The sequence below is a fragment of the Salmo salar genome, chromosome ssa11, assembly GCF_905237065.1.
Source record: "Salmo salar chromosome ssa11, Ssal_v3.1, whole genome shotgun sequence".
Lineage (NCBI taxonomy): Eukaryota > Metazoa > Chordata > Actinopteri > Salmoniformes > Salmonidae > Salmo > Salmo salar.
Genome location: NC_059452.1, coordinates 66093510 through 66109126, shown reverse-complemented (window position 1 = coordinate 66109126; position 15617 = coordinate 66093510). Strand labels below are relative to the sequence as shown.

Below are 15617 nucleotides of genomic sequence, written 5' to 3'. Positions count from 1 at the left end.
TTTTCTCATCTCTCACCTCTAGTCTACATCAAAGCTCCTATCAGCTCAAGGGCAGCAAGTTTAACCAAATTGGTGCTTTGACGGCTTGCCGGAAACATGGAAAAAGCAGGGTTCTGACGAAGAGTGAGGATGACTACAACACAGCCAATGAACTTCTCCATTGGAGAACAATACACTGCACGCAAAACTCTTATTTCCTCAAGCAAACAGCGTGAACGGACTGAAAATGATTATGTGTTGATGTGTGTGTAGTAAAATTTAATTTCAGAACGTGTGTGATATGTTTTTCTGACAACGGAAAAGTATACTGTTTGGTATCTGTGAGATCGCACAGTCTTCACACAGGTGGTGGAAGACATTATGAGAGTGTACAAAGTGCCCTCCATTTATGTGGACAACTGATTAACTCATGTCCTGCCATAAGTCACAGAACAATGCAGGCGATGAATGGGGCTGACCCAACCCCAGAAACTATTCCCTCAACTGAACCAATCACAGCTCTCCTGACGGGAGGCCTCACCTCTTCCTGTCCAGGACTATAAACTGAATGTGTGAACACCACTCCTTGTGTTTTCCGACGCCAACCAGCCATGGTTGCTGTCATATGAACCATAAAACAATCCAAGGATGCCCCTCTTCTGGGATTCTCTGGACTACTGAAATCCTTTGTTTTGGACTCTGCTTGCATGGACAGTTCTCTAAAGACCATTGGTTCCAGACAGATAAGAGTTTTCCAGCTCAACCTCACCTTCTTTTCCCTGATTTGATGTGATCATGTAATCTGTATTTCTCCTTTAGAAATACCTGTCTCTGTTAATTTTATATTTGAAATAATATTATAAATATGTTAGACAAACTCCCTTATCCTTTTTCTTATTCTGATTCGTACATTATTTCCATCAAAATCTCCACTATTCATTCATCCTGTACATTCATTGTTTTATCCTGGATATTTCTAAATAAATCCTGTAAAGACATCTACTGTCAAGAATGCATTGCATTGACATTTTAGGAACTTAATTGCCTTCAGAATTATAAGTTAACCGTAGTTATAATTGTAGCTATTTTAAAGTTTCTTGCTGACTTATAGCAAGTGGTGCCCCGTTAATAATGTCATATTAATAAGTGTACACACTCCCTTACAAGGCGAATGATCTCCACGAACCAAGGCCGCTGAATCAGGTCCACAGGGGGAAAAAGCATAAAGGAGGGTCCAAGGCCACTGTTGTGCAAGATCATCCGTTCCCAACAGAGCACTGAGGTCCCTTATCCAGAAAAACAGCCCACAATGCACGTTTTCTCGCAACGCTTAAAGATCTACGTCGGCCCTGCCGAACATTTCCCATATCTGGGAGGCCCTCAAGAACGAGGGCTCCTCCTGGATAGCAGACCCGCACCCGTGTTGAGGCGCCCGTGGCGAGGGAAAGTGCGCGCCGCTCCACCGCAGTAGTGAGCGAGCCAAGGATAAGAGGAGGCGAGACTGCACCCCTCCGCGTCTGTTGATGTATGCCACCACTGTCGGTCCTCAAAAGCACATGCTGGCCTGCCAACAACGGAAGAAAACACCTTAGTGCTATGTACACCATCAAAAGCTACAGGTAATTGATGTGCAGTGCTCTCTGCGACACTGTCCACAACCCTGAAATTGAGCTGCCCTCACACAGTGCACACCACCCTCAGGGGGGGATGCGTCTGTCGATCACCTTGCAGAATATAACTCAACCGATGAGGGTCCCCAAAGACAAGAGCCGCGGGTCCCTTCAACAAGCCAGTGTTCGTAGGCATGAGAGGGACACCCGGAGTGATTGGTTCAGGTGGTTCAGGTTCAGGTGGTTCAGGTTCAGGTGGAGTCTCTATCACCCACCGCTGGAACGGTCGCATCAGCAACAATCCCGGGGGAACCACAGCTATCATAGAAGCCATCATCCCTAATGTGACTGAACCAAAATTGGGCCAAGCAAAGACGGAAACCGGCCTTCCTCTCCAGGGACAAGAATGCACGATTCTTGCCTGAGTCTAACTCGAGACTCAGAAACGGAATGTGCTGAGACGGGGTCAAACAGCTCTTCTCTTGATTCACTATGAAACCCAGAAGCTGAACATGGGAAACCAGATGGATATGTGTAACACACCACCTGCTCCCTCGACTCCGCTACCACCAGCCAATCGTCCAGGTAGTCTATTATCCCGAGCCCCTGACATCACATAGGTGCCAAATCCTCCCTCCACAAAAGTGCGAGGCAGGAGGGAAAGCCCAAAAGGGACGACCAGAAACTCGGAGGCTACAGCCTCGAAATGGAACCTCAGGAATTTTCCGTGAGGGGGATATATGGCCACATAAAATTATGTGTCCTTCTGGTCGACGGAGGTGAACCAATCACCCGGGCACACTGACTAACAACCGGCTGCTCGTGAGCATTCTGAATTTGTAGACCCTGAAGGGCTTGTTTATGGCACACAAGTGAGCAGACGTGTAAGTCAATTCATTCATGAATTGCCCTTCGTGCCCGCTCGCATAACTTATAATTCTGTATTTCTTTGTGACTAACTTGTATACAGGTAGACCAGAAAAAGCCACATCCCTGATTGGCAGATGAATGGCAATCGTGATTAGAAGCACCTGCTGGTTTGAATTAAATTGCACCTACACACTGAAGAAGGCTGCAAAGCCAAATAGTGAAGTGAAAATAATAAAAAAAATACAAAATGAAGTAAGCTTTAGCAGATAGCCATGCACGCACGCACCTATGAGCAGAGGATGAGGTGAATGTATGTGGGCAGTCCATTAGCGAAGCACTGCTCAGAATGGTCATAATGAAACACACACAATAAGGCAAGAAGCATTCCCAGAGAAAGAGCAAACAATGTGTGCACACATGAACTCTCATCAGCCTCACAAAAGCACATGCACACAACAACAAAAAACAGATCCACACATGCACACCAAACTCGTTGATGTACCAAGTCATTTCATTTGAAAAGAAAAGCAGGACAGTATACTTACTCTAACCACCAGTGTAAGGTCTTCTACTGGCAGCCCCCTGCCTAGACCTGCAGAAGAGGAGAAAGACACAACGACACCCTTTAACACCCTAAGCAGTGATTGGTCACAAGAAGAGACAGGTGACCTCTCCACTAAATATGCTGGAATCACTGCTTGACTTCTAGAACCTCTAGCTATGTCCTGTTCTGCCAATATTCTGCAGGAACTAAGAAGTCTATAGCAGCGGAGCTAAAGCAACAGGGAAAAAATGGTAGAGAGTGGTTGTTATGTACAGGTCTATAGATCTGTAGTGCTTCCTTCCAGTCTAGCTGGGGCTGCTGTGGGGTGAGGTCGATACTGAGATAAGACTTCCTGTCCTGTCTCTCTATGTATGCATCGATATCAAGCCTGCCGTCACTACGGTTACCAGAAACGGAGAGAGAGAGAGAGAGAGGCAGCGTGTGTCTGAGGAGATGTGTGTGTGTGTGTGGGGTGGGGGGGGGGGGTGGGGGGGGGCACCACCGCAGCCCACCCAGAAGAGAGGGAATGAGTCCCAACCTAACCTCTCACCTACACCACTGATTTTTTCACAAAGGGCTTTCTGTGTGTGTGTGTGTGTGTGTGTGTGTGTGTGTGTGTGTGTGTGTGTGTGTGTGTGTGTGTGTGTGTGTGTGTGTGTGTGTGTGCATGCGTTTGTGTGTGTGTGTGCATGCGTTTGTGTGTGTTCCCCAAAAGGCTTGGTAAATTAAACTAATTACAGGAAGAGAGCGAGAGAAACAGTTGGAATTGATATCAGGATGTTGAAGTTAAAAAAAATCTGCTTTATCCGAGCAGCTGTGTAGCTTTACTTACAGCCTTTCACAGACGTTCTGTCTGTGACACAGACAGAGTGAGAGACAGTAAATATGGACAGCTTCTAGACGGAGAGGCCAAAGCTCTGACACACACACTCACACCATGTCCAACACCTCATCTGTCTAGTGTGTGTGTGTATGGCTATTATTTTATGCCAAGTCATATTAGGTCATCCAAGACTTGCTCCATGAAGCTGTATTTACTGAAGGAGGCATCTAGACACACACCAGACAGGACCTTTTTCCCCAGAAACACACACGCAAACCCCAGACACATACATTCCACACACTTAGCATCGTAAGACAGTGTCTTCATCTTTTTCATCATCTCAACTGGTTCTTAGAAGGGGTCTCAGACCAACTGAATGTGGGGCCAACCACCACTCTCTCCCTCTCCCTTCCTCCCTCCTCTGCTTTATTAATCTCTCTCATACAGACCATGGTTGGAAATTAACACACGCCAAATGCGGGTAGATTTTGTCATTGGCGGGTGAGAATGTATATTTCACCAGACACGTTGGCGGAGCATTTGGAAAAAGTTTTTTTTTTAAATCCAAAGCCCAGATGTAAAAGTTGGTCGAACAGACAAGAAAGACTCATAAAGTGTGACTTTGTCCTCGTGTTTCTTGGCCAGTTACATCGTTTTGTTCACATGCTAAGTTGTTTTTCAATGTTAGTTTGTGTTTGCTACAACTGTCTGCTGCTAAGAAGACATTGCAGTGTGAGATTGTTTTCATCACAGATAAGCAAGTTCCCAAATTACCACTGTAACAGCCCATCCCTTAAAGGGCCAGCTGAAAATGTCTCACCTAATGCCTGTGCTTGATTGAGCTTGGACTTTTATTCATTAACTTTTAGTCATTGTTCAACTAGATTTATTTGTGTGCTTCTACATTTCTACTTAGGAGCACATCATGTACTCCTTATAAAAAATGTCAGCGTTGAGCCCTGAACTATAATAATAAATAAACCATATCACTCAGCATTTTGTGGCAGGGCAGGCACTTTGTTGATTATTGATGTTCTGTTGTAGAACTGTTTATCTGTTTTTATTATTGGATCTAAATACTGTACATTGGTTAAAAGACGCAGGTCACAAAAATGAAATGAAATGAAGCAAGTAATATACTATATTACTAGTAATATATTTCTTGTTTTTTTTAAATATTAGAAAGCATGCTCATCTGTTTTTTGTGCAATTATGGATAAACAAAATATTCTGGCTGGTAAAAAAAAATCTGAGTTGCTAGTAAAAGAAAATGTACATTTCCCACTGCTTATCCCTGTGCAGTGTGTATCCTGTATAGCACGCAACTTGCTGACATTTGTGTAGTGAGTGTGCATCGTCTGTTTAGTTAATTTAAACACACTCAGACATGACACGTGTGTGCTGGCTGGGTGGTGTGTGTGGCGTCATGGAGCCACATACACGCAGGTCAGCGTGGTGTGTGTGTGTGTGCGTGTGGACTGGGCTTTGCCCTTCTCTCTGTGTGTCTCATGTGCAAACACTGTTCATGGCCTGGTCTTCCTGTTCTATTTGTGGTAAGTGAGACTGTCCACTGGTAAATAGTGCTGTTTGGGGACCCAGGGAAAGCACCGTGACTCTCTGGACAGAGTTTGTTTTGAAAGACTCATCACTAAGTTAAAGCCACAATCCTGAGTTTGGTGTTTCACCCTCACCTCCGTCACTGGTATCAGTTGTATGGACATCCACTCTGTCACTGTCCTCCATCTGAACATCAACATCACCTCTCAGTGCTGAGATCTGTGCCAAAAACAGGAGTTCTGTGACAACATGCTCTTAAAAATAATAACAATCATATATACTGTAGGTAAACTATACTATACACAGCCTATGAATTTCAATGTAAATGCATTCATTATATTATAAGGTTTTATTACAGTAAAACATAGTCAATTAATTAATTACATTTTCACTTAAGTATTTTTTGATGAAGCAGCTATACACACTGATCGGCCAGTTTATTAGGTACACCAATCTAGTAATGGGTCAGACCTTCCTTTCCCTCCAGAACAGCCTGAATTATCTGGGTCATGGAAACATTGCTCAATTGGTAACAATGGACCTAATGTGTGTCTGGAAAACATTCCCCACACCATTAAACCACCGTCACCAGCCTGTACTGTTGACACCAGACAGGATTGGGCCATGGACTGCTAACGCCAAATCCTGACTCCACTGTTGGGTGATCGCGTGCCTACTTCTTGTTTTTAGCTGATAAGAATGGAACCCGGTGTGGTCGACTGCTGCAATAGCCCATCCGTGACAAGGACCGATGAGTTCTGCGTTCCAAGATGCCGTTCTGCACACCACGGTTGTACTACGCCATTATTTGCCTGTTTGTGGCCCACCTGTTGGCTTGCACAATTCTTGCCATTCTCCTTCGACCTCTCATCAACGAGCTGTTTTCGCCCACAGGACTGCCACTGACTGGATTTTTTTGTTTGTCGCACCATTCTCGGTAAACCCTAGATACTGTGTCGTGCGTGAAAAGCCCAGGAAACTGGCAGTTTCTGAGATACTGAAACCCGGCGCGCCTGGCACCAACAATCATACCATGCTCAAAGGAGTCCACACATGCGGCTATTCTGTGTTGAGCAGTTAACAAAGAAACAGGTACTCCTATATGCTTAATTTAGAGTTATTAATGTAACTTTAGTTGAGATACAAATGTTGGGAAATGTGTTTTGATTTGTAATACATTCTAAGGCTGCATGATGATTTGAAAAAAGTACTTCATCAGTCTCTCATTCACAATTTGACAAGCTCTTGATAATGTCTCGAATTTCTCGGCTGCATCCGCTTTGTGTGGCCATAATGCCCCCTAAAAAAATCCATGACTTTTGCGGCAGGTGGCCATTGAGCCCTTGGGCAGAATATAATAATTATAATTCCTTTCTCCCTGCTGCGTGCCGAAGGACCTCTCACTCACATGACTCTCCATCACGTGATCGGGTCTTTCTCACAGGCTACAAGTGAAGACAGACACATTGGGTACACAACTGCGCACGTCCTCATCCAATTCCAAGGGGCATATTGAAGATATGGGAAGAACTGTCCACATTTACTTTTCGTCAGCCAACAAGATGAGTAGGCCTAACGAACAGCAAAAGCATTAGCCTATGTCAATCTACTATCCTCCATAGTACCAAAGTTGACCTATTCCATTTTGTACGAGAAATAAATATTACAAACATGGTCCGGGACAGTTGTGAGATGCGATCGATCGCAAATTAATACAACTACTAGAATAAAAAAACTGTTATAAGCAATGAGCCTGGCGCAACAGATGAGAACGTTTAGCTTAAAATGTTGATAAACTGTTGAGTTATTTCTTCACATTATAAGCACAGCAATGCGCACACGGAAGTAGGCTATAAGCGGGAATGTTACATTAGCAGGAGAGCACCATTCTCAAAAGTGACCACAAATGTGATTATGCATGTAATGCTTTTATTATAAAAGGTGAACTTTTATGGTGAAAATTATCTTCCCCAAACTCACGCGCTGTGCATGTATGCCAGTTAGGCTCTAAACCCATTGTAAAAAGCAGATTAATGTGCTTCATTTTAAGACGTTATTTGACCACTTTAGCTGTGATACAAACCTTATCAAAACATATAGGCCTATGGACTAGGCTACATGAGGTGTGCGACTATGATTTGAAAAGTCGCAAAAAAAGCATGCGCTGTTTGCCTAAAGCTGGGCATCCTTCACAAGTAATAGGCTAATATTGTCACCACTATTCTTGATTTAATCTTCTCTTTACATATACTAAATAATATATGTGTGAAATTAGCTTTGATTTAGAATGGACCATTACCATGCACCTGTATCAAAACAGAGGCAGGGAAGAATAATACATGTCATCTATGCACTTAAATAACGAATGGAGAACGCTTTTGTCGTGGTTCATTTTCATGCCAGCCAGGTAGGCTATACTCCTGTTGTAAAGAGAAGCAATGTGCTTAATATTATGAAGGTTGAGAAATAAATATAGTAGCTCTAGCCTATAGAAAGCTGATGGGATCCACATTTTAATAGAGGCCATCACTCTGTTTTCTCGCACAATTACATAGCCTATAGAAATGTTGCGTAACATGAGCTCATGGGCTCTCATAAAGTGTTTGATTAGATTTTCGACACATTTGCATTGATGTCAGTGTGATTAGAAGGACAATAGAGTGCAGAGTACCAGGCTGTTAGCAAGTTTGGTAGGCTACTAATGAGCATCAGCAGCATCAGAGCTTGGAGAAGCCTAATTACCGTGACTAAACGGTCACATGGAATTTGACTGCCATCATGACTCGTAACCTCAGGTGTGGCGGTAATACGGTCACCATAACAGCCCTACATGTGACTCACTGTCTACAGGAGTGAACCATTTTGGTGAACGTGTTGGTGTACCTAATAAATTGACCACTGTGTACAGTTACAATTTGCCTATGAATGTTCCCAGTTATTTTATAATCAAGCAGCAGCAATTGGTGGCTACAACAACATTATGTAACTTAATCTTTTAACAGACGTATTCATGTCACTATGTGGCATCTATGTCATTCAACAGTTAAGTGATCACATGTTTACGACTCAGTGTGTGTAACATCCCCATTACAAACTGTAATTAAAGATCCACCGGTTTGAACAAGTCCAAAAACTAGACCAATCATGTGTGGATTAGTTAAAACATGTATTAGACAGATCAAACACCAATAGTTTGTTTTGGAGTTTGTTTAAGTCAGCTTTAGTTTTTCCTCAAAATCTTCACAATGTTTTCCTCCCTAATCCACTGGACTCACCTGAAACACCTTGAGCTAAACTGAACACTGGTCTGAATTCTGGGCCCATATCCACAAAGCATTGCAGGGTAGGAGCTAGGATCTGTCCATATAAACGTATTCATTATGATCCAAAAGGCAAAATTGATCCTCAGCACTCCTACTCTGAGACGCTTTGTGGATACGTGATCTGAGACGCTTTGTGGATACGGGCCCTGATCTCACCTGTCTGAGGATATTGTGGTCCGTCAGTTTTTCTCTGAGAACCAGGATGTTGTCCAGAACACTGCTCTCAGGGCCCCCCAGGAAGGTAAGGTTAAGGGTGCCAGACCGAGGACATACCCTTAGCACACAAGTCCTATCTGCCCACACGGAGCACACCCCGACAGGGGGAGACCTCTGTGGGACAGGGGGGCTGTATGGAAGTGAAGTAGGAAGGTATGTGTTAGTTATCTGATTGAGTTGGCAATTTTTTTATGACATTAATCACTCACACGAATCATTGCTCTTGGGTCGTTATGGCAAAAGAGACTGTGTTCTCAATTACTTACCTGGTAAAATGAAGTCAATAAATAAAAAAACATGATGATGATGTAATCTTTTGTGATGCAGAGGCGGAGACTCACGTGGCAAGCGCCATAAAGAGGGTGTGGTCTCCTCCGTTCTGAGCCAGCTGGAGGGGTGTGGCCCCCTCCTCATTTGGCAGGGTCAGTGCCCTCTGACCCCTGGGCTGGCCAATCAGGAAGCGGGAGAGACAGAGCAAACCCAGACGCACGGAGAGGTGGAGGAGAGTGTCCCTGGGCTGGTGCTCTGCAGAGAGAGAGACAGAGAGTTTATTTATTTATTTTCCCCTGATATCCATACTTCAACTATGCGCCCATTGTTTAAAAACTGTACATAGCTAAAAATATAACATTTGAAATGCCTTTATACCTTTTAAACTTTTGTGAGTGTAATGTTTACTGTTAATTTCAGAAGATTTTTTACACGTTTATTGTTTTAGTATTTGCTTTGGTAATGTAAACATGTTTCCCATGCCAATTGAATTGAGAAGGTAAGAGGGGGTAAAATAACATGGTAGTCAATGTTAATAACATTGCAGACACAGACAACACTGTGTTCCATAAAATAGACGAATACAGACAGTATTTAGGCCAGAGGTGACCAGCCCTCCGTATAAGAACATTGTGGCCTCTTACATCTCCACTATAGATCACTCAACCTGTTATCCTTCACACGATATCTTCACCATCCACACTTATTGTGTATACTCCACTCTCTAGACCTAAACACACATATCCTGGCTCCAGGTCAGGTGTGAATGCCGAAATACACTCTGACTGTGCACACACACAGTAGTACATGGTATGCACATAGATGGTATGCACTGTAGCTAGAACACATACATTTGGTATTTGCTATTTCATTAGGATCCCCGTTAGCTATTGTAAAAGCAGCAGCTACTCTTCCTGGGGTCCACACAAAACATGAAACATGACATAATACAGAACATTAATAGACAAGAACAGAACTACATGGTACCGTATGAAGGCCTACTGTAGCTAACACACAATCCAGATGTGTGTCATGCTGTGTGAAGTCTATCTAGACTATAAAACTGTATGGAGAATGCATACCAACAAAGCAGGTCAGGTTTGTCACACTGGTGTTAGTTTATTATATTATATAATTATACTGGCTTGTATCTTAGGGCTGTGGTATTGAGAAAAAATTAAGTACCACGTTAGCTACAAGTCCTTGGGAGAATTCACCCCTGTTTGAGTCAGGCAGCATATCAAATGGCACCCTGTTCCCTATCTAGTACACTACTAATGACCAGAAATGGGGTGTCATTTGAGAGGCAACTTCAGTAACTCTTCCTCATAATGAAGAGATGAGACATTGAGAGTGACAGGGATTCCCATCCTGATCATGACATTGACAGAAGCCAGCAAGAGATCATCAGAAGAGCCCAGACACACACACAAATACGGTAACCCTCTAAACCTGCTCAGCATGTTTTAATGAAGCCAGTGTGTTGGAGGGACCAGGTGGCTGCAGCCCAGAGCAGGGCACACACACATCCTTGTTGTGTTTGATTACACACACTGAATGACATTTTTTAGGAGGGGAAATAGGTCAGTCAATGGTCATTGAACCTCTATACTTTCCAGCAAGACAAAGAAAGAAAGCTATAGTTGCTATCGAGATAGGTCTATATCTCTTCATTCTAAATCGCTGTCCTAAACTTGAACGTTCTCTCCATATCTTTCTCACGCTGTGTTCGTTCCCACAGTTACTCATACTGTGCCACAAATGCTTAACGATGTACCACATTACCATGACCCAATTACTTGATCAAGAACTGTAAATGAGGGGAAAATACTGTACCTTCCACGTCGAAGTTCAGTCAACTAAGAAAATGTATTAAAAAATGTCCTTAGAGACATTATTTTAACAAACCTAATGCAATGCTAAATCTTAGCACTAGCGCTATAGGTTCGGGGGTGTGCCATAAATATTTGAGCTATTTTCACAACCGGAATTATGGCCGCAGTAGCTGGCGGTGGTGCGAAAAGGCTGGGTTTTAATGAATAAACAAGTTGTAGGTGTGTCAAGGCTTGACCCCTCACTGGCCAGTCAGAACATGCTCCATGGCTAAATATGTGGTTGCTTAAAATTGAGTATTTAGGGTCTTTTATGTATTGCGTTGTCATCAACTCCAGTTTGAATGTTAATCCTTTATAGCCTAGTTTGTTAAAGAGCCTACAGAAACAACATGTATGTTGGCCTATCCCATATTTGCTAAATAGGTTTAACATGTTTGCAGTCCACATTGTAGTTCTAATTGCATGGCTTTCAATATGGAAATATATTGTTAAAATTAACATCCACACTGATAAGGGCGAGGCCTACAGTACATTCCATTATATCTGCCATGTCAGAGGCATGGACTATCAGAACATTGTCAATAAGCAAGATTAAATTCACTATTCATAAGGCTTAAAAAAGAGTGAATAATTCTAATCAAATTCTAATCAAAACAACTTGTTTTAAATAGGCTACAGTATGTCTAAAGACAGGTATAGGTACCATAATTGGTCCCCGTGGGCATATAATATTAAGGTCGACTTTGGAGGCTTTTACGCACATCCAAAATTATAACGGGAGCTGGCTAAAATAATGATAAAAAGAATGTCAGCTCACTGTTTTGATGCTCCCAAACTTGATCTTTGAATAAAGATTTGGTGGTTAAAATGTATTTCAAAGAAGTCAAATGAGCCAAACCCTTTATTGATAGGCTGCTATTTGGCAAATGCATTGGGCAGGACAAAAAAAAAAAAAAATACTAGGCTCCTGTCAATTCTATCGTCAATTGTACCGTTGAGGCACATTCAAAAAACAATCTGCCTTTGACATGGCATTACAGGAGGACTGAATAGTTTGGAAGAGCGTGTCTTTGGTAATCGGACGAGAGGCGCTCTTTGAAAATGGGGACGGGTAGCTTAAGTGGAATGAAGTACGCAGGTATGTGAATTGTGAATCATTAAAAAGCATGAGGGCAAAAACCTTTCAGTAGACCATTTAAAACCTCTTTATTTATAGGCTGCTTGGCTAATGCATGGCCAGGATTAAAAAAAAGCACTTATGAGAAGCTACTAAGCAAGCCTTGATTAAGGAGAGGGTAGGTTATGCTTGTTTTTAATTAAATTAAACGAAATGGGGGGGGGAAACCTATCATTTATTTTTTATGTTTCTAATACGAGATTCACCGGCACAAAAGGCACATCTCTCGTTCCGTGGGCACTGTGTGTCATGGCTGGATAGGCTGCAACATTATCAACTGCGTGAACATTAAGACCTGCTTTTTGTGGACCTTAAAATTTCCCATTAGCGCTGCATGAAAATGTCACTTCTGCGCTTGTTTTTAAGGACACCTCAGATATTCCCAACCCTCCTACCTCAGCGCCAGCGAGTTGATGTTAGTCAGGTAAATTGCCGAACCTGGCGTAAGGGCTGGAAAATGCCCATTTTTACGTGACAAAATTGCAAACTAATATGTGTTTGACATTTGCGCCTCCTTAGCGGAAGCAAAAATAGAGCCGCAGATGTTTGTCTCATTTGCAAAAGCTTCAAATTATATTTATAGAGAGAGAAAGACAGAGAGAGAGAGACAGAGAATGTGAAAAGGAGAAAGAGCGAGAAAGACGGAGCGTACTGAGATTCCTGTCCCGTAGTGGAGACCAACACTCAGGCACACAGACAATACGCGACCTTTCCGATGAGACGGGCAAGCATTGAAGAGCACAATTTACAAAACACAATCCCCCCCCTCTTACGTAAGAAGCTGTGGGTGAACTTGGTCTGTGGCTAGAATGGAGTGCTTTTCTCTATCCCCCTTCACTCTTCCCTTCTCAGTATGACACACACAGTCCAAACTAATGTTATCACGATCCTTGTGCTTTCACTAGCTTGATAAAGTTAAATAACGAGTTTTGATAATGAGTTTTGTGTGCATGTAGGCTTTCGTTTGAATCTGGCCATAGTGGTGCCAGTCTGTCTCTGCCAGACTGCTGGTTCTGTTGACCTGTTTGGCAAGTTATCCATGTGGCATTGTTGTTGTGTTGCATGCAGAAACAGGCTGGCACCAGAGATGATGTCTGTCTATAGTATTTCCTCCCTTACTTGTAGAGACAATGTAACACCATATAAAACGCTCATGTGACAATGAACATGACATAAGCACATTGAAAGAGAGTATGTGTAGTCTGCATTATTGCCCTTACCATGGTTCCATGGCACCAGCCACAGTAAGTACAAGTTGAGTTAAGTGAGTGTTGTTCTGTGTGTGAACACATTACATGGCACTATCTGAAATGTTATGACTGAAAAATGATGGCATTCATCTGAATACGTCTGTGTAGCCTATACAGAAGCTATTGTTTTCATTGTTTCATTTCAATAATTATTTATCTTTCTGAACAGGGATAACTGTCTTGGGGCATATCTTCCTTACCTGTTACTGACTGTAATCTATATGACATAGGCCTATTGGCTAAGTGGATAACTAGGATAGCTAGTTACCTTCTCTAGGTTGGCTGGCCTTGCCGCTCCACTCCAGAGGGTAGTCCAGGTTGGCCATGGCCTGGGTTATCCTCTCATCCATCTCCCTGAGACGACACTCCACCTCTGGATCAGGTCTGGGTCTCCCACCCACATAGCCATCCTCCTGGTCTCTCTTCCCCAGATAGTGCTCTCCTGAGCCAGCACTCCTGTCTCCCTTCATGTTCCCCTCCCCTGGAGCTGCTGAAACCCTCCTCAGGACCTCCAGGTGGCTCTGGGGACTCAGACAGTCGCTATTGGCTAGCAGGTACTCGGCCACTTCCTGTGGCAAATCACAGACGTAGTCCAGCGAGGCCCCGCCTCCACAGGGCTTGGCTCTGCCCTCTGTGTGGCAATACGCTGTGACAGAGACAGTCTCCTGAAGGTCATGACCTGTGGAGGAGAGGAGACGAACAGGCGACTGATGATGGAATATGACAATATGGTCTGAGAGTCCTGCTGACACCGAGGCTGTCCTAATATGGACACAATAAGACAAGAATAGTTTTCTGCTCCCAAACATGATTTCTATTGAAGCTTGTGATCTAGCAACAATGTTTGGACCAACATGGTCTTCATTAAGTTAGGCAAACTACTCCTATGAATACATCTGACTTTATTAGAATCCATGTTATTTATGACCTAAAATTTGAATAAAAGGGGAACTAATGATAACTGGAGGCAATGACCCTGTATCAAACTAAGGGTTCTGTTCTAACCTCAGTCAGTAGCCCTGTGTGTGACTGTCAGACTGATCTGGGATCAATGGGCACCAGGAATTGTGGGACTCACCTGGAACAGTGAAGCACAGAGACTTTCCATCCTCTGTTCTTTTCCCTACAGTAACATGGGCTAGTCTGGAACCTTCTAAAACCACATAGAACTCTGTCTGTTCTGGTTCTAGATCTGGAACCTGCAGAACAGCACACACTTCCAATTGTCCCTGAGAAGAGAGATCGACAGAAAGAGAGAGAGAGAACGAGAGAGAGAGAACGAGAGAGAACGACAAAGGGAGAGAAAGGGGGTGGGTGGAAAAAGGGTTTTACTGTGTGATGTCACATTATGGTTTCATTGGTTTTCTATCTAGAGAGAAGAACAGAAAATGAGAAGAAGATAGACAGCGCATCAACACATTCCAGTGACTGTTCATCAAGGCCACCATTCATAACGTTACATTATGGACTATAACTACTGTTCTCTGAAGGAAAGAAACAAGGTACAATACAATTATGGGGAGTCGTACTCTCGCGACTTTGATTGAAGAACTACAAATCATTAAAATCCAGACGGAAAATATTTACACAAGAAGCAACCTAATATTACACAGGAATTGACGAAAACGCACTGTACGCCACATCCGAAATTGGGCCAAGCAGAGCCGGAAACCAGCGCTGCCCGTGGGAATCAGCTATATCCGAATAGGTCGATCCCCAATGTGGATCCAATGGCCTTTGCCCTGCTCCAACCTCCATGCCTGCCACATCCTGATTATAGCCTATTTTTCTAAAGCCTATAACCAACATGACTTTTAACTTAACGCTCTCATGATGTTGATGAAAACAACAACAGCCAGGTCACGCTAACCCATCTGTGGTCTCTTGGGGGATCAGGAGTCATTAGATCAGGGCTCTGTAGCATGATCTTCTTTCTGAGTGATCCGCACACACACAGGTGACGTCAGGGGAGCCTGCCCTGAGCTACTGCAACAACAACAAGTTCAACAGCAAGTGGCCTGAATAAACAGCCTATTAGCCTCAAAACAAGAATGATTTCGAAAAAAAGAAGTCACATCTGATATGCTGACAGGACTCACCCACACATACAAGTGCACGCGTGCACCCACACAAACAAGCGCACTCACACGCAACCGCCTAGTT

At 43.3% G+C, this 15617-nt stretch overlaps 1 protein-coding gene across 6 annotated transcripts in view; it reads right to left on the bottom strand.

Annotated features, from left to right (window-relative positions):
• arhgef28a (Rho guanine nucleotide exchange factor (GEF) 28a) overlaps positions 1–15617 on the bottom strand; it is a 107575-nt gene that overhangs the window by 71151 nt on the left and 20807 nt on the right. For all 6 annotated transcript variants that reach the window (XM_014128070.2, XM_014128071.2, XM_045689857.1 and 3 more), the window contains 6 exons: positions 14533–14683; positions 13723–14133; positions 9264–9447; positions 8863–9052; positions 5518–5602; positions 3005–3051 (listed from right to left, as the gene is read on the bottom strand). In XM_014128070.2, coding sequence (XP_013983545.2) covers positions 3005–3051; positions 5518–5602; positions 8863–9052; positions 9264–9447; positions 13723–14133; positions 14533–14683 — 1068 coding nt within the window. The remainder of the gene's footprint in view (positions 1–3004; positions 3052–5517; positions 5603–8862; positions 9053–9263; positions 9448–13722; positions 14134–14532; positions 14684–15617) is intronic.